This window comes from Pelodiscus sinensis, chromosome 4, assembly GCF_052426305.1.
Source record: "Pelodiscus sinensis isolate ZL-2025 chromosome 4, ASM5242630v1, whole genome shotgun sequence".
Classification (NCBI taxonomy): domain Eukaryota; kingdom Metazoa; phylum Chordata; order Testudines; family Trionychidae; genus Pelodiscus; species Pelodiscus sinensis.
Window position 1 is genome coordinate 61,875,134 of NC_143055.1, and position 24,025 is coordinate 61,899,158.

At 41.4% G+C, this 24,025-nt stretch overlaps 1 protein-coding gene across 4 annotated transcripts in view; it reads right to left on the reverse strand.

The window, feature by feature from the left end:
- Positions 1-24,025, reverse strand: part of TENM3 (teneurin transmembrane protein 3) — a 2,279,325-nt gene that overhangs the window by 435,194 nt on the left and 1,820,106 nt on the right. For all 4 annotated transcript variants that reach the window (XM_075930245.2, XM_075930244.2, XM_075930249.2 and 1 more), the window contains one exon: positions 13,877-14,155. In XM_075930245.2, coding sequence (XP_075786360.1) covers positions 13,877-14,155 — 279 coding nt within the window. The remainder of the gene's footprint in view (positions 1-13,876; positions 14,156-24,025) is intronic.

Sequence of the window (24,025 nt, forward strand, 5' to 3'; positions counted from 1 at the left end):
ACGCATTATTTTTCATAAAGCTGACATATCTCAAGAGGATGAAACAAATTCAATAGCACAGAGCTTATCAAAGAAAAAAAACATTCTAAACAAAGGTAAGCCAATGAACTTTTGCATAATATCAAAATATTTGATACTGTAAAAGAACAAGGAACTTTACAAATAAGTAAGAAAATGACTTCAGTTGGCAATTTTTATATTGCCAACAGTTGAACTGTAAGTAAATATATGATTTATCATTTTTTCCTGTAACCAGCAATAGTCCAAGTGTGCTCCCACAAGGAACAGCATTATAAATAAGATTCATCTGGTAAGCAATCAGTGCTTAGTTTATGCAACTATATATACATCTGAGCATCACTTTTTAGATTATTTCATTTTCATGTTAATTAATATACTTTTATGATTTTAACCATCTTTATTTGATATAAAATTACACAGCCTAAGCTTCAAATGCTCACTTTTGTACATACAGGTAAAGGTCTTCATTATATCTTCAGATTTTTGCAGGCAAAGAACAGAGATTAAACAGCCTGCTAAGGAGCAAAACTAGTTGCTTTCTTTGAGTCCATACTCAGAGGCCAAAAGAGTACAGATTGAAACTCTCTAAACCAGGACTCTCTGGTCTGGCGACATCCATGGTCCAGCACAGATGTTGCTAGACCAGAGAGTCCCAGTGGGAGGGGAAGGTGAGGGGGGCAACAGCAGGGAGCTCTGTGGGGCCAGCAGGACAGTGGGATCCTACAGCAAGATACTGATGGGGTTGACCAGTGGGGGTGGGAATTGTAGCAGAGGCGGCAGCCTGTGGGGCCTGGAGCAGAGGCAAGCAGTGTCTGGTGGGCCAGGAATCATGGCACACAGCTGCCCAATGGGGCAGGGAACCACAGAGTGGCGGCTCTCCAGCAGGACTGAGAGTCCCAGTGCATGGATGCCCAAGGGGGCCCGAGTCAGGCAGCGACAGCAGATGGGGAGCCAGCGGGTGGGTGACAGATCAGGTTAGAGCTAAAGGGGCCAGCAGCAGGGGGGCCAGAAGTGACCTTCCCTGGGCTGGCAAAATCCCTCTGGCCAGGTCCTGAGGGTGCCAGATCAGGGAGGTTCAACCTATATTTTAACCTCCAAGTTTTTTCATTGGTTGAGACAGGAAAGGAGATGGGAAGAGAGGAGCTGGCAGGAAGGTCACCAATGCAATCTATCGTGACACTGCTTCAGGGCTTTCTAATACATTTGGCAAAGGAAGGAAGAAAGGAAGGAAACAATGGGTCCTCTCCAAGACCATGCAAAATTCCTGGCACCTTAAAATAATGTTGCACTGTGGAGTTTAGGCAGGGGCATTAATAATGATGGTATCAGTGAAGGCAGCGGAAAGATCACTGCAAGCTGATGTGTGGGAGGATGATTTGTAAGTAGGAGAAGTTCATGAGCTGAGTTGGCAGCTAAGGCCATCTGCTGATAACTTGGAGACAGCAGGCTGAATGACAGAGAGGTACACTGAAACAGGCTTAAAAGCATCAAGATGACAAGCAGGAATGGCAGCTTAGTCAAGCTTGCAGGTATGATAAAACTCTTTAGTACTGAGAGCTGATTAGTGTTCTCATACAACCATGAAAGAGGAGAGATGGGGGGGGGGGGGGGAAGAGTTGAACAAAGTTAAGGGAGCATGTGGGAAAAGTTATCTGTTCATGTTATAAGACAATGGGAAATGATCAGATTTACTGATCTGTCTTCTCTCAGGTATGTCTACACTGAAAAAACTTCAATTTTCTGAAAAAACTATTTACATCCACACTGCAATCATGTTCTTCCAAAAGAAAATCAAAAGAACAGATGGTAATCCTGTTGGTACAGAGGTACCAACATTGGTAATCCTCATTCTATGAGGATGAAGCCTTTCTCCAAAAAGCTCTTTTGGAAAAAGGCGTGTATGGACGGGGAAGAGGGAGTTATTTCGAAACAAGAAGAAAGAGGAAAAAGCTCAGGATCCCTGGTGGCCACTCCGCCCATAGTAATCACACCTTAAATGTGAGATAGCGTCCATTCGGTGTGGATGCTATCTTTCGAAAAATCAGATCACTTTTTCCTACACACTTTTGCCATGCGGACACACTCTTTTAGAAGAAGTCTTTCTGGAAGATCTCCGAAAGAAGCCTACAGTCTAGACATAGCCCCAGAGAAATTAACATCACATGACAGTCAGGATAAAGTTTTAACAAACAATAGTTATTCCCACAATTTTGGATTGTAATGACTTTGCCTTTCATATCCAGCACAGGTGAGAGATATAACATGACAGGGAAGGACTTTCTTGGTTCAGGGGAATCTGCTACATATGATTAGGGGAGTCTGGTCTCACCATTTTTGTAGGGATTGCCTATCATTACATTACAGGTAAGCAAACACATCTGTTGGAGTTTTGAGATTGTAGAAATAGTGCACTGCATTATTCATCTTGCTTTCTAATGAGGACAAGAACTTTTCCCCACCATATAATAGGATTTCAATCTTTCCGCAATAGGTACAACCAAATAATCAATTCCCCTACTTAATTGCTACCAGACCCTGAAACATTTAAATGGATTTTTTTTGGATGTTTATATTAAACATCCAGATATTATGTTGAACTGATGCTGAGAAAAAATTGGTCACATTTCCCAGCTTCAGAGAGAGAGCCTCTAAAGCAGGGGTGGCCAGCCCATTACAGGCAAAGAGCCAAAATAGTACAGGATATAGAACAAAGAGTCAAGAGGGAAAAAATGTTGTAGAGGAAAAAAACAAAAAAACAAAAAACAAAAAACAAAAAAAGGACACTGCTCCTTTACAAAAAACCTCTGGTTTTGGCTTTTTGGCCACATCAGACTCCCATCGGCCAGTGCCATCTCTTGCTTCCCCATGCTGGATGGTTCCCCTGCACCCGGTGAGAACAGGGAACCAGGGGCCATTTCTAGGGGTGCAGAAGCAGCTTTGTGAGCCATGGGGGAGGCTTCGCAAGCTGCACTTTAAGGGGAAGTGCCGCATGTGGCTCGCGAGCCCTGGGTTGGCCATCCCTGCTTTAGAGATCACAAAGTCTGTGGCTCCCACTAAGTTTTGACAAAGCTAACTTCAGTTACAGTTAAAAAGAGAAAGGAAAGCATTATAACCTTAAAAATACAAACTGACCTGAAGTTTTCAAGTTTGTCCTTGAATTTTCCCCTCACCACTACCTATCCAAGCATACATTTGACTTCTGTAAGGAAAATAATAGAGGTTGCAGGACTGTCACCTATATCACTCTATAGCTGTAAAATGGGAATAAACACCACTTCAAAATAATACGTGACATATTAATATTAACCAAAAGGACTTACAGTACAATAGCATTACTTCCTTCTCACGCTTGAAAAGCCTGTGAGGCTCAATTAGCCTTCCATCAGACCCTAGGGCCATTGAACTCTAGCTGTGGTAGACTAATGGCAGGAATTGATCCTAGAGTTTAGGGCTCTTAATTGAGAGCAGCCTGTTCCTACTTCCTAACAATGTAGATCTTGGGGCTGTTATCACACACATCTGAGCAGATCTCAACTGCCACAAGTTCTCAAGACCCAAATGTCCCAAGTTTTATACAATAAAACCTCTTCACACTACCGTGAAAGCAAATAAAAAGCAAGTACATACAGTAAATGAAGAATAAGTGAAATATGCTCTCTCTCGCTAAAGCGGCTAAACAAGTGAGCTTCAGCGTTCCCCACTGATGGCAGTCTGAATGTTCTCTATACAATGCATTCCAATTATCCACTCAAACTCAGAGGCAGTACTGGCTCTGGCAGAGTCTACATGGAAGAGAATTTGGTACTACTATCTAACACAGGGCACACAAATGCAATTTATCTTAGGGCCAGTGCCAGTCCTCAAATCCTCCTAGTGGTCCAGCAGGCATCTCTCTCTGGAAGCAGCTCAGGGGAATCCTCTGTGCATTTCTCCCGTCCCCTGGCCCTGCCTCCAGACCCGGAGCAATTTAAATCTCACCTAGGGCCTCTGCCACCTCCACAGGCAGTGCAGTGGGGCTAGACTGGTTTCTAGCTGCTAGCTCCACGTTGCCAGCACATCCCCGTGGCCCAGGGAAGGTATGTGCAGATCCGTCCCATCCACAGGTGTAAGCTGTGAAACTACAGGTTGCACCTCTAAAATCCAGGATTCTCTGGTCCAGCAACATCCATGGTCTGACATGACCACAGGTGTTCCAGGATCAAAGAGTCCCGGTGCTGCAGCAGGGTGGCCCAGGCGCCAGTAGACAGCTCAGCTGGGCAGGTGGGGAAGAGGCACAAGTCGGCACGTGGCTCAGCTGGGTGAAGGAGTGGGAGCTGGTGTGCAGCTTAGCTGGACTGTGAGGGTGGGGGTGAAGGAAGCCGGCATGTGGCTCAGTTGGGCTGCGGGGAGAGGCAGAAAGCCGGATGGAGGGAAGCGGGGGGGCAGCAGCAGGGGGCCTGAAATGACATCCCCTGGTGTGGAAAAATCCCTCACTCAGGTCTCAGGGAGGTCCAACCTGTATTATCTCATTTGTGAAACCGACTAGATATGAGTGATGCCAACCCTCCCGATTTAATCTCAGATCTCCTGATAACTGGGGCTTTTTTTTCTGGAAAGCCCCAGTTACATCCTCATACTGGGATTCTCTGCCCCCACCAGGGGAAACCAAAAGCAAAACCCACCAGCCTCACCCCACTGGTTACAGAAGTGTCAGCTGGGCAGCTCCCTGGCACATGCGGTTTGCATTGTGGCGGAGGCAGCCAGTACAGCTTCCAGAAGCAAGCTGTGTCCTCTGCGGCCAGGACTATGTGGGCTCTGGGAATCTGGATGCTTCTGGGAGGTATATAAGGCTGAGTCCTTATGCACCACTGATATCAGCACTGATACCCGCAGATGCGAATACCTGTGGCTCTAAAGCAGATATCCATGGATTTGCAAGGCTCTAATGCTCAGTCTGTAGATGGCCTCTGGGCTGGGAGTTTGAGACCCCTGGTCTAAACAAACCCTGAGAGCAAAAAACTATTTTGGTCACTGAAGTCAAGTGGGACTCTTCTGGATTCCTGAATTCTCCTAGAGCTAAAGAGATTAATGAGCTGTCTTTGGTATCTACAGTTAACAGTGACAGGCATCCACCCTGCCACCCTCTCCAAGTGTTTCCCGTTGCCTATTAGCATTGTTCCCATGTTGTCTCATCTGAGCTTCAACAAAAAATTGTTCATATTCAAGCTCCAATTTCTAGGCTTTGGGAAGGTAACAGACTAACATTAAGATATCGTTTCTTGAACAGGAGCCTTGGGAGAAGTCATTTGAGGATGCCTTTGCATAGAGAGGCTGAGGTTCTTACAATCTCCACAAAAGACCTCCCCCCACACACGTTTCTGCTATAGATTTTACAATCACAAGGATCGAGGTCTAATTTACAATAGGGATGAAAAATCCTGGTTAATCAGTTAACCTGTTAAATGTTAGCATAACATTTAACTGCTTAACCGACTAAGCAGGAACTGGACTGGGAACTGCTCCAGCGTGGCTGGGGCTGGCTGCTGGCTTTCAATCACACCAAAGCAGCCCCTGTCTGTGCCCTTGCAGGGAAGTGCCCACTATCTAGGCAACAGACAGCCTTGCTCAAAACACATCGCCGGAGTCTAAACCGAGACCTTTGGTGTCAGCGCAGAGATTAGGGCTAAGTTTTATACACAGTGTCTCCTGGGATAACTGCTCTTGTAACTTCTCTTCACAATGGGGCTAGCTGTAAGCATGCTGTGTCCATCACCTCCCATGCCATATTCTCAACTCTGTGGGATGTGCTGGAGAAAGCAAACTTGTGAAGACATGCTGCGGGACCAGATGGCCGGTCTCCAGTCTCTCATCTGGAGGTTCAATGAGAAGCGGGCTGCCAAAAGGGAGGACCCCTGGGCTGACCAGGAACAGAAGAAGACCTGTGGGACTAGCTGGCATGCCAGCACGAGACTATGTGCTCTTCTTCATAACCTCTGTGATGGAGTGCATAGCTGCGGGCATGGAGCAGGCCACCAGCCACCTCCCTGCCCCCACCTCGCTTGCTTCTCCTAGCCCCTCCAGGATCTACCAGGGCTCCCAAACACACGGTAGTGAGACCTCTCAGGCAGCCAAAGCCTCCCAAGCTACCTCAGGCAGGTGCCATCCCTGAACCCTCTTCCCCTCACTCCTCTCCAAACTCTTTCCAGATTTTTTCCCCTGTGGTATATCCCAATAATAATAATAATAATGATAAGTTGTGTTTTCCAAACAAAAAGGCTTTTTTATTTGCTCTTCAGGGGAGGGGAAGCTGGGAAGGGAGGGCAGGGGAACAGAGGAGTGAGGGAAGAAAGGCACACAGGGGCAATGCAGGGGCCCCATGTGGAGAGGCCTAAGGGAGAGTCTCACAGGTGGCCTTGACTGAAAGCTCTCCGTTGAAGCCTCCCAGTTGAGCACAGCCTCCTGATGTGCTTTCCTGATGGCACTAGTGTCTGGCTGCTCATAAGCCCTGGCCAGCCATTGAACTTCTGCCTCCCCACTCTGGCAGGAAAGTCTCCCCCTTTCTCTCACAGAGGTTATGGTGCACACAGCAGGATGCCACCATGGAAGAGATGTTTCACTCGCTGAGGTCAAGGCAGGTAAGGAAACTCCTGAGCCTCCCCTTTAAGCGGCCAACATTAATGTCCCTGAACCATCACTTGTGGTCGACCAGGGCCTGCAGCATCATAGAGAAGTATCCCTTCCTGTTGATATAGTCCAAGACACGGTAGTCAGGGGCCAGGATGGCGATGAGAGTGCCGTCTGTGCTCCGCCTCCCCCCCGGCCGCAGTTGGGGAAGCCCATGGTGGCAAAGCCATCCACAATGGGGTCAATGTTGCCCAGAGTGACAACCCTCCACAGCAAGATGTTGTTGAAGACCTTGACTACCTGCAGGAGCACGGCCCCAACCGTGGATTTCCCCATGCTGAACTGGTTCCCAACAGAGCAGTAGCTGACTGGTGTGGTGAGCTTCCATAGGGTAATGGCAACATACTTCTGCGGGGGGATGGCAGGTCTCAGCCGGGTGTCCTGTCACCTGAGGGCAGGGGCGAGCCACTCATAGGGTCCAAGGAAGGTGGCCTTCCACATGCAGAAGGTCTAGAGCCACTGCTGGTCTTCCCATCGCTGCAAGATGATGTGGTCCCACTGGTTGTAACTGGTCTCCCTCCGCCAGAAGCAAGGTTCCACAGTGTGCAGGGGAAGCAGGAATGCCAGGGCTTGGGTGAAGGGGCCCTTCAGTTGGGGCTGGTTGTCGTCGTGCTGAAGCAGCACATGGGCAGTTTCAATGAACAGTGCCGTGAGGCCCAGCATGAGGCCCGTGAGCCTGGCACTGCTTTGCAGCCGCTCAGGCTCCACGTTGGAAGTGCTCTGGCGTCTACAAGGTCAACCAGAGCACACGGCATGAGTTTGGTATTCTGTAAGGGGAGAGACAGTGGAGAAGTAGCATGTGAGGTGCACCTATAGAGAGGAGCCCCTGTAAGCACAGGTCTCAGCTAGCCTCAGGAAGCAGCCACAGAAAATGTCTGCCCTCCTAGTGCCTTTCCTAGAGTGCTTCCAGAGTTTTTTAAACCCCATGCAGGATTCAGCCAGTGAGGATACTCTATTTTGAAATAATTCTGAGCTATTTCAATGCTGCCTTGTTGTGTGGACATGCTATTTCAAAACTATTATTTCGGGAGAAATTATTACTAAATAACTTATATTATCATGTCCTTAGCACCTAACCAAAGCCCACTAAAGTAGTCAATAGAAAGACAGTGATAGAAATGTAGCCGTGTTAGTCTGGGGTAGCTGAAGCAAAATGCAGGACAATGTAGCACTTTAAAGACTAACAAGATGGTTTATTAGATGATGAGCTTTCGTGGGCCCACGAAAGCTCATCATCTAATAAACCATCTTGTTAGTCTTTAAAGTGCTACATTGTCCTGCATTTTGCAATAGAAAGACACTCATTGACTTCCATAGGGTTTGGATGAGGCATTTGGAAAAAAGGCTCTCTTTGGCTTTGTCTACACTTGGAGAACTAAAGCATGACAGTGTAGTCGCTGCACCAGCCTCACAAAGAGCAGTAACTTGACAGTGTAGACAGCCTTCCAGAGCTGGGAGCTATAGCCCTCGAGGTGGAGGTTTTGCTAAAGCACTGGGAAAGTTTTCAAAAAATTCCTGACCTGATGTATTCCCGAATTTGAAATTTATCCTGGACTGTAAGGCTGCTGCTTGTGGTCATTCCTGATACTCAAGATGGAAATGGAAGGTTAATTCATAACTTTGAAAAATTATTTGATTACTTTCTGGAGAAATGAAGAATGATTGCAACTATCACCAGTTACTTTAAATCAGACTCTAACTGCACACAGCTGAGTAATATTAGACCTGATATTTCTGATATTTAAGAAAGGTATATCAGCTTCTCTACTTCTTAATGGGACATTCTATTATTTAGATCACCCCCAAACACACAGAAGAAGATGGTGTCTGGATATCAAATATTACTTTTGTTTGAAAATATGCACAATGTTTCTGTAAACTACAAGATATAAAATTTCTCCAAAGTACTTAAATATTTCTCAAATGACAATAACCAAAACAAAGTCCCAAAGCTCTGACAGATTTTTTTCCCTATTCCAGTGATAATTACATCAATAAGCCTGATTCAGCAGATTTGTTGCTCTCCAATTCATTAATTAAAACAATTTTACAGCTACCACTGTGATTTTTCAAGGACATCAAAAACACATTCAAAATCAAAACAGCACACATCATCAGTTTGGATATGTGCACAGCATGCTTTGCTTTCATTCCAACTCCACAATTAAAGGGACATTTACTACTTACACAAAAATGGGATATCAGAGGGTTTTTTAAAAAAGATTTCTTTGTTCAGGAACATACATTAGAACACTTTTTTCAGGGGACTTGAGAAGCAAATTTTTTGTAGTTTACTTCAGTCAAAAAAAGGAAAAATATGCCAAAAGTTCTCTCTCTTGATTGGAAGAATGCATCTAAATGTAAATGCCAATATTACAGCTACTTTCACAGCAAAAGTCCGACCGCCTCTATTTTCTCAACCTGTAGTATATGATGATTCCAGGAAATGCTATTTCAGTATGACCCATTTTACAATAAAATGTGCAAGAATATAGTTTAGTCTCAAATCAGTCTTGAAAACTTTCATTAAAGAGTAGAAAAACACATGGAGATATAAAATGTGTATAGAAGCAGTACAATTAGTTTATTAGTCTGTTTTCTGCAAGGCAGCACTATGATTCTGAATCAGTAAGCAGTAGCAGATTACCCTTGGCACTCCTGTCATCATCTGGGAATACACAGTTTGTACGTAAATAAAATATAGTATTCACGAAAAGTAAATTCAAGACATTTGCAAAGACCTCATCAATAAGTAATAAGATTAAATGCAGAGCTATTTTGTTGTTATATAACAGAATCTTATTAGAATTAGAGTAGCATGGAATAAAATTGTATTATTACAGATCAGGTTTCTGGGTTAACAAGAAAGTGAAAAAATAGGCAGTTTGCTTATTCTGTTGCAGGGTTTCAAAAAGGAATTCTAAAAGGATATCATCAAGATGGATAGATCTGAAATTGGTCTGTCAACCTATAGTAGGTATTTATGCCAGGCTCTTCCATCATGTTAGCTGTACACCACAGAAATTACATAACAAACAGCTCCTGGAACGAGAGTTTGTCACCTTTCTCCAGTGTATGTTGTAAATTTAGACTATGGTTTGGTTAATTGTAACTTTTTTTTATTTGGTAAAGGCGAAATCTCAAAGATTAGTTCTGGAGTTAATCCTAAATATGATAAAATCTATAATCTCTCTACCCGCAGCTCTAACATAATATTTTCCAATTCTGAATGGCTGCCCTAAGTAGTTTCAAAAGTACACTAACAAAACAAAAATCAGTAATAGCCCTCCAAAAGAAGGGCTGCAACAATTTCAAAGCAGTAGCTACTAGAACAAACAAACCATATACATATTTCATTGATCCAGGCATGTACACAATATGAAGGAATGAATGCATGTATGTATGTAGTGCTGGCTCTATTCCTGTAAACCATCTGGAGAATGAAACTTTAAAGAGCAAAGAATGTGTTCATTTCAATCACACTTTTGGCTCCAAAAGATCCTGCAGGGGGAGCAGAGGAACAGCATGACATGAATATGCATATTTGCTATTTCCCAACCAATTCATCATTTTATTCTTGCTGTTGGTAGATTTTCCAAATTAGTGGATGTGATTTTAAGACCCAATCCTTCTGGTGGGCTGACAAAAAACAATCTCTTTCGAAAAGTTACATGTGGAAGCAAAATGAGAACCTTCCATCAAGAAGAAATAAAATACCTTTGTTTGTCATAGCTGATTACTGAATGAACAAAGACAATGAGGAGAAAAAGAATGTCTTGAATTGTACTTGAAAAGCAGTTAAGGTATTTTCTGAAAAAATGCTGATGTGTATAGGGTATGCTACCAGTTTACTTAAAATTCTGCAATTTAATCGTCTAGCAGCATTGTTTTGTGACCAAACTCTTAATCTTCCTAATATTATGCATGAATCAGTGTGGCATTAGTGGGGCCTTAAAAACGGGCATATTGCTATTGCCCTGGTAAGTCAAAAATAGTGTCTTTAAGGAATTAATTATTCCATTGAACACACTGCTTGCAACATTTAAACTATCTTCTAATGGGTCTGAGTGTTTGAGTAACATAATACCAGGCTGGGTGAGACTCTGGTTTGGTATTACCTTTAATCACTAGAGGATAGAGGCATTCCTTGGAGACATGTAGCTACGGGCCACAGCTAGTACAGTCTCTAAGAGGCAATGGCCTCAACTAAGTTAAAGTGGGGTAGGGAGGAAATGGATGTTCTGATTCCCACCTTTTTAAGAGGAAAGACACCAAGCACATATTGCACACATACAGGGTACATCCAGACTACACACTTCTTTCGAAAGAAGCTTTTAAAAAATAAAAAGCTTCTTTCGAAAGAGATCATTTAGACAGCCACAACTTTTTCGAAAAAGTGATCCGCTGTTTCAAAAGAGAGCACCAAGGCAATTTGGATGCTCTCTTTCGAAAAAACCCTGTAGTCTAGACATAGCCACAGTGTCATATCTGAACCTGAGTTTGCAAACCCTTGTTATGGTTCATAATGCCTACTATCACGAATGGTTCCAGAGACTTCACTGTGCCCTACTTATGAGCTTTTAATCTCACCAACAGAAGTTAGTATATTTCATGGGACCATCTCACCTTCCTTGACTCTCTTGCATCCTGGGACTGAGTCAGCAAAAGCAATACATTTTATTTTTTTTAAATTTCAGTCAGGATCTTTCTACTGCTGTCATGGGGATAGCAAAGAGGATTGAAATCTGTAGGACATGTTCATAATTTTAGTTTATATTTGGGAGCCATGCCACGTTTATTTGTCGCCTTTCAGAACCATTATTAATTGGAGGGCATAAATCACAAAATCACTTGTATTTTCACCAAAACCAAAATAATCTAAATTTGCAACAAAAAGAAAAACCAACATGTGCCATGACAGGAATTATCCCCCCCCTATTTTAAACTATATTTATATTTTACCATAAAAATTTTAATTTCCTGTATTATAAAAAATGCACTTCAACCTGAACCTTCCACATTTGGTGGAAACAAAATGTCAAAGAAGATAAGCTATCACAACTTGCATTGTGCCTCCTTTTATATGGTGACCTGTAACATGGCCTAGGTTAAATATATTTTGAAACCCAATGGGACAGTCAGGCCATCAAAATTTCATTAGCCTCACAGCAGTTCTAGTGCCTTCTTAAGTTGGACTGTTGACCTAGCTTTCAATAAATATATCAGCTGAAATCCTTTTTAGTAACTAAACTCTTCTTTGAAGCAGTGTCTAAAACATCAGACAGTCTGCTTGCATAATTTTACCAATGCTGAATAGTGTTTTCCCAATTTATTCACAGTTATTTAACGCATTAAGAATAAAACACAATTCCAATTTTAAATTCATGATTAGAGCCAGAGAAAAGTAGAAACCACTTGTAATATTGGCATGGTAAAACCAGATTTTATTTAAGAATTTAGAAATGGCAGAAATACAAGTTTTGTATAAATAATACTCTAAATATTACACCGCTGAAACAGTAATGTCTTTGGCTAAATGAAAGCCTGACTACCTAGAAGTTGTACATTGTCTTTTAAAATCTGTAAAACCTCGGATCTAGCAGCCCACCAAGTTCCAACATGGGCCCTTACATTAAATGGGGATATCACTAGGTTGACTCACCACTGGTTCTGGATAATTTAATACCAAGAGCCAACAAGAGCATTCCAACATGTTTAAATTTCCATGATGGCCCATTCTTAAGGGAATAAACAGGATCCACAAAGCACATCTCCTTTCCCCAATTTGAAGGCTGCCCCATAAAGAGCAGCTTATTCTCCAGGTTTGATATAGCAAAAGTCCAACACAAAGAACTCACTTCCCTCCCCTCAATGATATTGTTTTTATCAGAGGAGAACAAGAAAATATTCCTTGGCTGCTTCTACTGCGTCATACATTTTCTCCCATGCACATGAATCTGACAACCCTGATTTAAACCACAAATCAGAGGGAGGAAAATAATTAGCATGAATAAAAAGAAAATATTGATTTAATTTCCTCTTTGCAAAATTAGGGCTGCTCCTGCAAATAGATACAGTGAGAACATACCAAGGCTTTTAGTTTAAAATCAAGACAGCCTATTTTTTGCAAAAGGTTGAGGACACTAAGATATACAAAACTGCTTATTACCACAGTGTGACACAGAATGTTAACTGAGGAAATAGCAATACAATCGCCTCTTCTATTTCACAGCTGAGCCTTCCCCCCCTCCCCAGTAAAATAACTACCTCCATAGTTTGCATTTTACTCAATACTTTCTCCTTTTCACCTACTTTTTCCTCTATTTTTTTTATATATGATCTTTTATGGAATCAAGACAACATAACACAATTCTGGTGATGTTAAAAATCCTATAACATATTAGAACCAAGTCAGCTCAGGAAAGTTAAAAGGGAAATGTCTTCTAATATTTAGTGTACTTTATTAACATGATTTCAGGTTCCACTCAACCAGCCAAAAGTAGGATAAGATACTTTAAAAAAAACTTATTTTAATTATAAAATAATTAAATTTGATATTAACCTCTTTTCATGCACTTAACTGAAAAAACCTTAATATACAAAGACTTCTTCCCTTCAACATGCAAAATTGGTGTTTTGTGGATTTTAATTGCACAGTAATCCAGTCCCTAAAGCACATCAAAGGCCACATTCCCCTCTTTACCATGATTTCAATTGCTCTCCTCAACTAGTAAGTTTAAAGCATGATCAAATTTATTCTTCAATCACTTGAGCCCTGTTAATACGCTATTCTGTGTGCTCAGTCATCCATTCCAAGATTCTGCAACTTCTCTGAGATGTTTTCAAGAGGAATTTACAAAGACACCTTTGATTGCAAGCTAGCCTTGGGGATAAACTTTATAACCACTTGGTTTCCTAGTCCACAAAGAAAAACAGGTGACATGGTCTGAAATAAGTTAAAAATCTTTTGTTTTTTGGGTGTGCAATTAAAGTCTTCTTCAAAATTATCGCTAGAACAACACATATACCACTTGCATAATTTAATTAACTGATACTAAATATTGTCTTTTCCTAAAAAAATTACATTATTCACAATCATTCCTTGAATTTCATTATATTTTAAAGCATCACATCAACTAAAGCAGAATGTAAAAGTGTTGAATTATATACTTATGCATATATAAGAACTTACCATTCTCACTGTCGGACTTGTTTTCGTGTTCAGTATCAGTCAGAGTGAGGGCTGAGTTGGAACGGCTTGATAGACAGGAACTGCGCCCTGATTTGACCCCCCTGCCCCAAAGTCTCATGGCATGCTCTGGAGACATCACTCCTTCATTTTCAGTATCAGCATCTGACCCTGCACTGATAGAGTAACCTCTGTGGGGGAGCCCCATTTCCGCACAAAATGCCAGTCCTCGACGAGTTGCTGGTTCACAAACTCCTAACTGCCTTAGGGTAAAATTCTGTCCTGATTAAGGGAAAAAAAGAACAAAAAGTGAAAATAGTTTTAAAACCTAAAAATAAGCATGCTTAAAGTGTACAAGTTCCTCAGGTATCACTCAAAGTGTTTTGCTAAAGCTCCACGTGTTCTGATCAAGTGTATTCTTTTTTCCCCCTCCCCATTCTGCAGTGCCCCTGTTCTGTCTCTAGTTTAGCTCTGCTTTGTCAAAAGCTTAAGCTCATGAGAAGTGTTCTAAGGCAAAAAAGGAAATCTAACACGACCTGTAAACTAAGAAAGGCCAATTCAGCACATAAAAAGGATTAAATATAAATGACAGACATTTTGCTGTAACCAAGTGTAAAAGCAATAACAAGTACTTGTCAGAATTCTCTTTCTGTCCTAGCTAGAGTCCTAAACAATAAACAGGATATTTTCCCATCCAGATGCCACCTGTCTTTACATGGTCGGGGGTGGGGGACGGGGGCGGGCAAAAGACTTCCCTTCAAGAATAAAACAGTGGTTAATTATATGGGAATAGGGGCTCCATTGGTCTTTATTAAATCTTCTGACTTAGTTTAATGCCTAAAGGCAAATAAACATGTGTTTTTTATTTCAAACAAATATGTGCAAGAATGCAACACCTGATTAAATTCACTGTTGTTTCCAACCTCTTGATTTTTGCTACATATTCTAAGTATTTTACCAATGAAACAAAGCCAATATATTCTTTTTAAATGGCTCTTTTTGGGGAAGGAAGGTGATTGTGCGCATGGACAGAGACATATAAGTGAATCCCAAATTATTGTATTAATAAATTAGGCATAAAACTCATGACACTTCAGTAACTTAAAGTGTTTAAAACAGTGACACTCAAAAATTATTGCTGTTTTTAATGACTATGTCTTCATCCTGCATTTACTTCTGAAATCTAGACACACATTCTATGATATATAGACACTTGACATGTTCATTGGCCTGTTAATACCCAGAATGCCCTAGGAGCCCAGCTCTCTGATATTTCACGGTAGTGCTTCTCTATGCTCTAGGAACATGGGGAACATTTGGCTGTGCTGATAGGTGCTTGGAATACTACTGGTAGCTGTAAGTGGACAAACATCTTAATTTCTCTCAAAGCAATCTCATCTCTTTTGAACACTGAAAGTATATGTTTAACAAGACTATAAAAATAGAAAATGTAGTAAGAAAGCAGAGATTAGAAATCAGAACTTGTGGGCTCAGGAGACTACATATTTCCTGAACTGCTAATAGAGTTAACGTCCCTTGGACCTTGACAGGTTTTAAATGTGCCAGCTAATTACTTTATTGCTGTGGTAGTATCAGCTATTGCAAGCCATTTTATCTCAGTCAAAATTGTAAATGGATTCTGACAATGACACTCATAAATAATGAAAATCAGTTGCCACAGCTAGCCACAAAGTCAAATGGTACTTATCATGCAGTTGTGAATAGATGTAATACGTAAAACAATTTTTGGGGGGGTAGGAGAAGAAGAGGGAGATGCATAGGAAGGATGGGGGAAGAACAGGAGACTATATATAGTGGTAAGTGAGCTGCATGAAGGTTCGAATCTGCATACCTCAGCGGCGTGTGCTGCCACTATAAATACATTCACGCCACAAGCAATTTTATGAGGTTTCAGCTTTTACAAAAATTGATAATATAATCCCACGGTGTCCAACCAGTTCTACCGTGAACTAGCCACACTCAACCATTCAAATAGCCACATATGGCTAGTGGCTAGCATACTGGATACCACAGATATAAGCAAATAGGCAAAGAAAAAAAAATAGTAATGGTGTCACTGTTGCAGGTAAATGTAATAGGTGCCACAAAACTTTTTTATTAGTCATTAGCATTTAAGTAAATACACTAAAGGAGATGGACTATATGTGTGGCTTTTTCTTGTTTGATATAGTATGTATACAGGCCAACATTTCAGATGTGGAAACCTAAAATTAGGTACTTACACATGTAGTCTGAATATAGATTTAGTCATCCTTTGGCCACCGTACGTAATACACATTGTAAACTACATGACTAGAGAGTTTGTCTGTTCAATCAAAACTTCCTCCTAAGCAGTAAGAACTAGTACCACCAAATTTGGTATACAGCTTCTTCTTATCATAACTTCAAGCAACAGAAGGATTTGGTTGTGCCTCAAATGGGATTGCTTCTCATAAAACCAAACAGAAAAAGAGACAAAACAGAGAAATTTGGAGTAGTGCTCTGTTTTGGCACAGCTAAATCAATGCTCAAGATTTTAAAACCAGAATAAAATACTATTGGAAACCTAATTGACTACAGCCCTTTTTTTGTTAAAACAGTGAATGATAAGAGTTTATAAGGATAAAAAACAACATACGCTTTATGGAATTCTCAGTGAACAACATTTACTACAAAAAATTAAATGGAAAAGTTTAATAATTCCTTTAAGTAATCAAAAATGAAAATTAACTTCATAAAACCCCCCCACATTTTAAAAAATATAATCATTCAAATGATTACACACTTTCCTTTTATTTTCCCAACAAAAGAAACTTAATTGAGTTAGAGATCCAAGTAATGCCAAGTAAATCTGCTAGTTTTATATATGACACAAAAATTGTATATAAAGGATAATTATAAACACAACAAAATATTGGCTCAAAGTCTGAATGATGCTTTGAAAGCAGGGTAAAGAGAAAGACTCATTGCCTGAGTACTGATGACTGGAAACAGACACACTGTTGACTCAGTGCAAGTACTTGCATGCCAGAACTCCCATTGACTAAAGTGATACAAGACCAAGCAATGTTATATTTAAAGATTCTAGGCACCTCCGAAGGTCTTTACAGATACAGGGACAGAGGGAGACATGCACATTAGCACCAGTTACTACAGATGTAAGATGCAAGTACAGCATTTTCCCTCCAATGCAGATTGTAACTGGAGGCAATATCTGACAAGGGGCTGGACTATAGCCATGCTCTTCTTTGTACTCAGAGAGCCATATTACAACAGTCCCTGCACCAATATATTGGGTGGGAAAGATTCCTTCAGCTCTCTCCCCAGTTACCAAGACTATTTTGCTGAAGCACTCATAACCTATCATTATATAAAAATACACACATATATATATACACACATTTTCTATGAGGCTCAATTACAGGCAACTTACATCATCTGCCCATTTGTCAGCTGCCAGTTTGCTTATTTTTTTGGCATGTAATTACATAACAGTCAGTACTTGCTTGCGGCAATTTTTTAGTTCCCATTATATTTTCCATTATAACATTGAAACAACTAACAGGTACATAGTGGATCCAGAGCAAAGCTTCAATATACCTTTTAAAGAAGATAATTGCTGCTTCATTCTTTCATCACAGCCCAAAACCTAAGATCCTTTCAATGACACAAAGAAATTTTATATTATGCCAAGGCACCTTGCATACTACTGGCCCAATCCTAGACTGACTGAACTGAACGGGAGTTTTATCAGAAATTTCAAAAGGAAAAATATTGTCCCCCGTGTAGTATCCTAAATAAAACAATTTTTAAAAAGAGTTAACAAAGAAACTGTATTGTAAGTATCAATACAGTTCACCTACAACATAACAAAAAGCCAACGCCTGGGAGAAGCAAGAAGACTCACATGCCCCTCCCTAGATGCCTTGGGGGGAGCACATTCAGAAGGGAACCACAACTGTCCAACACCAGCAGCACCTCAAGTGCAACTGTATTGCCTCCGGTTCTTCCAAACAGCCACATTGTTCAAGCTAACTAGCCACACTCAACCAGCCAAATAGCCACACATGGCTAGTCGCTAGCATGCTGGACACCACACATATAAGCAAATAGGTAAAGGAAAAATATTTTACAACAAACACTTGATGGCTGAGGTTTCTATAGCCCTTCCCCCACCTCCAGGACAGGGCAGGGGGTGGAACTGGGGGTGGTACAGCCAAGCAAGAGGAGCTGCATGTTCTGCTCAGTTTGCCTGAAATTGGTATCTGGCACAGATGGAGCACAGAGCACCCACCTCCCCACCAGTAACTTGTGATGGAAATATGACAGTGACAGCATGGGGGCTGTGGGCTGACGAGTTATATAGGGAAGTCATGGGGGGGGAGTGTTACATGCCCCACTTGTGTCCCTCCCATTAGCCACCTATTAGTAAAAAACATCTACATCTTAAAAAACCCCAAACATTAAAAGGTCTAGAAATTAACTCAGCATACATTTACACTGCAGTGTAATCCAGGGTTCAAACTCGGGTACAAGCCTAAGACCCATCTACACATAAATCGTGCTAATCCAGGGCGTGGACCCAGGGTGCAAGGTGAAAATGGTACACGCCTTATTGTCTTGTAACGTAGATGCAATCCCACAGGAATCATGCTCCAGGGATGTCCCACAGTCTCAAAGGCAGACTTTCTTTGTCCTGAGGACAGTGAAGTTTTTCCACACATCAGCAATAAATGGCTAGAGCTGAGTATCTGTGATACAAGTGGCTGGATTTAGGGCTGTGTAATAGACTACAGATACTGGAACCACAGTTTGGGACCCAGGATTCAACAATTGCTAACCTGAGGTTACAAAGGAGTGTAACAAGCTTCAGTTTCAAACAAACAAACAAACAAACAAACAAGGTCTGCTAACTTGAGTTCTACTACCCGCGGGCTTACACTGCAGTGTAGACATACACCCCAAGGGTGTCAGTGAGTTGTCCACTCCTTTATTACTCATTTTCATCACACCCAGTTTAAATAGGGAACTAGCTACATCCACAGTTTCTTCTAAGCCATGCACTTAAACCTGACACAGGAGCTATAAAACTGTGCACATGGACTACAGCACGGAATGATGCCACTCCCGAAGTCCTGAAACTGCCACAGACAGGGTGTATCTAAACTACATGGCTCCGTCGATGGAGCCATGTAGATTAGGCTGATCGGCAAAGCGGAAATGAAGCCGCGATTTAAATAATCGCGGCTTCATTTAAATTTAAATGGCTGCCGCGCTGAGCCGACAAACAGCTAATCAGCTGTTTGTCGGCTCAGCGCGCTAGTCTGGACGCTCCCGCGCTGACCTGAAAGCCCTTTATCGATCTCCCTGTTATGCCTCGTAGGATGAGGTTTACCGGGGAGGTCGATAAAGGGCTTTCATGTCGACAGGGGAGCATCTAGACTGCCCCAATCTGCCGACAAACAGCTGATCGGCAGAGCGGGGCAGCCATTTAAATTTAAATGAAGCTGCGATTATTTAAGTCGCGGTTTCATTTCCCTTTGCCGAACAAACAAAACTACATGGCTCCGTCGACGGAGCCATGTAGTTTAGACGTACCCACAGTGGAAAGAAGCTCTAGCGTGGAGTCACCCAAGTAAGTTCGAGTCACAACCCTTGCCCCCATCTTACTTTGAGACCCCTCCAGCCCTGAGCACTCTCCTGCAGTTTGCACTCCCAGCCCAGAGTCTGTACCTAAACATCTCTGCAGAAGTCTACTCTGGGATGAGATGTGGCATATAAAATTTCAAGCGGCTCTTTTGGAGGGATTTCGTGGCTTCCAAATAGCACTTACACTATCTTTAAAAGTTAGCTTACATCTTAACTATTGAATAGATATTGCCATTCCATGACTAAATTATATTTAGCCATAAATTGATATTCACAACCAAGGTAAATTGAGGGGACATTGAGATCATGTACTCACAGCCAGTCATAAGGCAAAAGGAAACCAAGGTAACAGCATTAAATTAATTACAAAGTCTCCTACAGCAATTGTTGTTATCAAGTCAGCATTTGTCAACACTTACCATATGGTGTTACCTGAAATACTGCAGCTATTTTCTATTATAAAGGTAGGTCTACAGTTTGTATACCACCTCAATTGCATTGCTCTAGAAAGTGATATAGTTAAATAGGTGCAACCCCCAGAGGTCTAGGGATGCATAGTTATACCAGTACAAATATGCACATATAGCTTATTTCTGTATGTTTTTAAATCAATGGAGTTAAATCCATACTAATGCTGTGTACAGACAAGTCCTAGGTATAGGGAAATACCAGCAATATTTCAGATACTATTAATATATATTGGCTTTTTTTAAATGGCAATCCATTGTGTTACAGATATGCAGAAGGCCTGATCAACAAAAGATACTCAGAGACATCCACAGCCATGTTAACCTCAACTCACAAATGCTGATTGTACAAGGAGCAGATCATGACTGTAAATACCCCCTTTTCCCAAACAAAAACAACAACACTTACAGATAAAAAGGTCTCATGCCTCCTTGATTATCAATCTCTGCACTGGCTGACACCTCTTCATTTGTACTTAGACATTCACTTAAAATGACAACTCTGAACTAAAAAGAAAGTACCTCAGCCAACTCCACCATAAACCAGAAATAGCTAACTACCAATTGCAGCAATAAGTTGTTAAAAAGCAAATAGCACCCTACTTTCTGCAAACAACTCTCTCCTTAGGAAACTCAGTAAAATACAGGTTTTTTCAGTGTGCTTAGTCTAAATTTAAACTATTTTGGATCAAGGAAGAATGGGGAACTCCAAAGCAAAGGAGCCCTCATGGAGAATGTTAAGCCAGCAGTTCCCCCTTCTAAGCCAAGAGAGGTCTACTTTATATACTTTCACTCATCTGTGGCAAAAAGGGACAGTGTGAAACAGGCAGATCATGGGGTAAAAAAAATGAAGCCTTGTTTTGGGTCACTCAGAATTCTGCAAAACTCTGCTCATATTTGCACCTCTGATTTAATCATCCTGCTGCTCATGAGCCCTTTACTTCAGTGTAGTCTGGTTCTTAATTTTGTCCTTTGTATCCTTCCATTCTGATCATCTTGCCTGCTTTGATGCCTGTTATGCAACTACCTTTGCTTCATCCAAATTCTTTCCAAGAACAACACACTCTGTCCAAGAATACTCACTGACAGTCTACCATAGGAAGCTATTTATTTTTTTTAAAGTTATAAAATATAACTGAGAAATAAACATGATCTGCTTTGAGTGAGAAACACAACCCTCCTTTCTGAAAATGATGTTACATTAGTTACTTATTTTTCCTCCTTTCCCACCACTACTATTTTCCCCCTGCCAAAAATCAATTTTTATCTAATATAGATAGTAAGCTAATCGGGAAGAACTTTTGTTTTTATTTGCCTGTAATTTGTGGTGTATACATATATGCTTAAAATAAAATACTTATCATGGGTGTCCCTGAAATGCACTATAATATCTACAGTCATTTCAATGTGCATTTGCAATCATCACTTTCCCCCCAGTTGCTAGATGAGGGATTATTAAGCAGATTCAGTCCCGTTATTTTTATTTTTTGGATTCATGCTCAAAATGCTATCTGTAATGGGCACAAAAAATTAAAAGGCACAACTGTGTCATCCTGACTAGGTCTCCTGAAGGTACTGCGTGTATTACACAGATTTTTCACAACATTCTACTTGGTAGGAGCCAGATACAGAATGACCCTATCCTTTGGAAACATTGCAAAGCCACTCATTGCTCAGACTCTGTCAAACCTACAGAGGGAGAATTCTATGTGATCAGTAGGCTACGTTGTAACAATAGAACAGCTGTATTAACTGGAAAGCAGGTAGCATATGTTAACATTTTGTGTATGCCTAAAAATTCATGACAGCTAAATTAAAACTGCATGCAAAACATGGACAAGAACAGATTCTTCATAATGAATAGATGATCATGCTATGGGCCATCCAAATGTCAGGACAGCGGATGGATAAGAATCACTGAAGGAAGTATTTTGGTGTGATGCAGTCTTTTTGGCTCCTGCCAAACAGGGCCAGATTGGAACTCTGTTTTCAAAGAGAGGCCCAGAGGCCTGTCTCCTGTATGCCTCTGTTCCTCATCTTAGATCCTGGTCAGTTTCTCGGGAGGGACCATATCATAATCTAAGGTATTCTTATGCAATTGGAAGATATGGGTGGATGGGACTAAGAGGCATTTCATCTGCAAAGGTAATTTGAAATATCCGGTGTCCAGGCTGAAGCAGGTCTAAGGATCATATTTTAGAAACTACAGGAACCGAAAGGGGGCAAGGAGCAGCCACGGGAGCAAGACAGAGGAGGCTACTAAACGGCAGAAACAACAAGAAGAAAATAAAAGATGACATGAGCAGAGCTTACTGAGCTGTTGTCTAGAATCCAAAGGATGAGTACACAATATTTATCTTTAGAGTTCAGAGCATTAAGCAGAGGAAATACACCTAGGGGGAAGGAAAGGAGAGACTGAACAATAGGCATGATACCTGCCCCTTTTGTCATGCAGCTTCCACAACATGTTTACTGAATGATAGGAATTTTCAAAGCTGCACCTGCAGTGATGCTTGCCACTGGGCAAGAAATCTTGCTGCCTTTTGTTGAAGACTAACAACTAAGTAATAGGCTAAACCTATGTTTACACATCATTTCTCTGATTTGATATTACACATATTTGTGTCCCTTCACTCTGGCTTTTTCGTCCTTGTCCTTTGTGAAATATAGCCTTTTTTTTTCTAAATCACCTCCCTTTACTTGTGTCCTGATTTCTCTTGTTGTATTTTTCCCTATGATAGCTCCCTCCTTGCCAATCACATCCTTCTTCCTCCTTACTCTTTCCCAAGGTTTCTTAATCTTTCCCTCTCTTTTGACTGTTTTCAGCGCCATTTCACCTCACACTTTACCGCCTTTTCTCATTCACCACTGCCTTCAATCTCTTCTCTGTTCCACAAAGTCTCTGCTTCTTCCATTGTAACCTTAAAGTCCCTTCCCTCTCCCAAAGCCCATTAGCAGAAGTGGAGTGCAGAGCTGCCCTTCACTAGGCCAAAAACAGAGCACAGTCTATCTTCTGCTCCCATTCACATTTTAATAGTCTAACAGTTAATTTTCCAAGCAAAGTCAAGTGCCATCATTCACAAGGTAATAAATCTTTACTAGTTTTCCTTCTGTGAATCAATGGGTATATCCTGATTCAGCTGCGGACTGCTACTCTGAGACATCTGTTTAAAAACTGTCACTCAGGCTACATCTAGACTGCAGGCTTCTTTTGGAAGAAGCTGTTCTGGAAGAGAGCTTCCGAAAAAACATCTTCCAAAAGAGAATACCCACTTTGCTTTATCTGGTTTCAAGATTAAACTAGATGGGTTTATGAAAGGGATGGTTTGATGAGATAACATGATCTTGGTAACTAATTGACCATTCATTATCAGTGGGAAATAGGTCAATGGAGGGATGATGATAGGAGTTACTATAGAGAACTTTCTGGGTGTCTGGCTGGTGAGTCTTGCCCACATGCTCAGGGTTTAGCTGATCGCCATATTTTGGGTCAGGAAGGAATTTTCCTCCAGGGTAGATTGGCAGAGACCCTGGAGATTTTTCGCCTACCTCTGTAGCATGGGGTACAACTCACAGCTGGAAGATCTCTGCATCTTGGGGTCTTCAAAGTATTTGAAGGCTTCAATATCTGAGATATAGGTGAGAGGATTATTCTAAGAGGGAAGGGTGAGATTCTGTGGCCTGTACTGTGCAGGGGGTCAGACTAGATGATCATCATGGTCCCTTCTGACCTTAAAGTCTATGAGTCCACACTGAATGGACGCTATCTCACATTTAAGCGGTGATTACTCTGGATGGAGTGGCCATTAGGGCATCTGTGCTTTTTTCTCTTCTTTTGAAAGAGCTCCCTCTTTCCTGTACACACACTTTTTTCTGAAGTAGCTCTTTTGAAAAAAGGCTTCTTCCTCGTAGAAATAGGTTTACCAATGTCGGAAAAGCCCCTTTGTTCTTTTGATATTTTTCTAAAAGAACGTGACTGCAGTGTGGACATAAGTGACGGCCATAAGTTTGACATAGCCTCAGACAATGCCAAGCA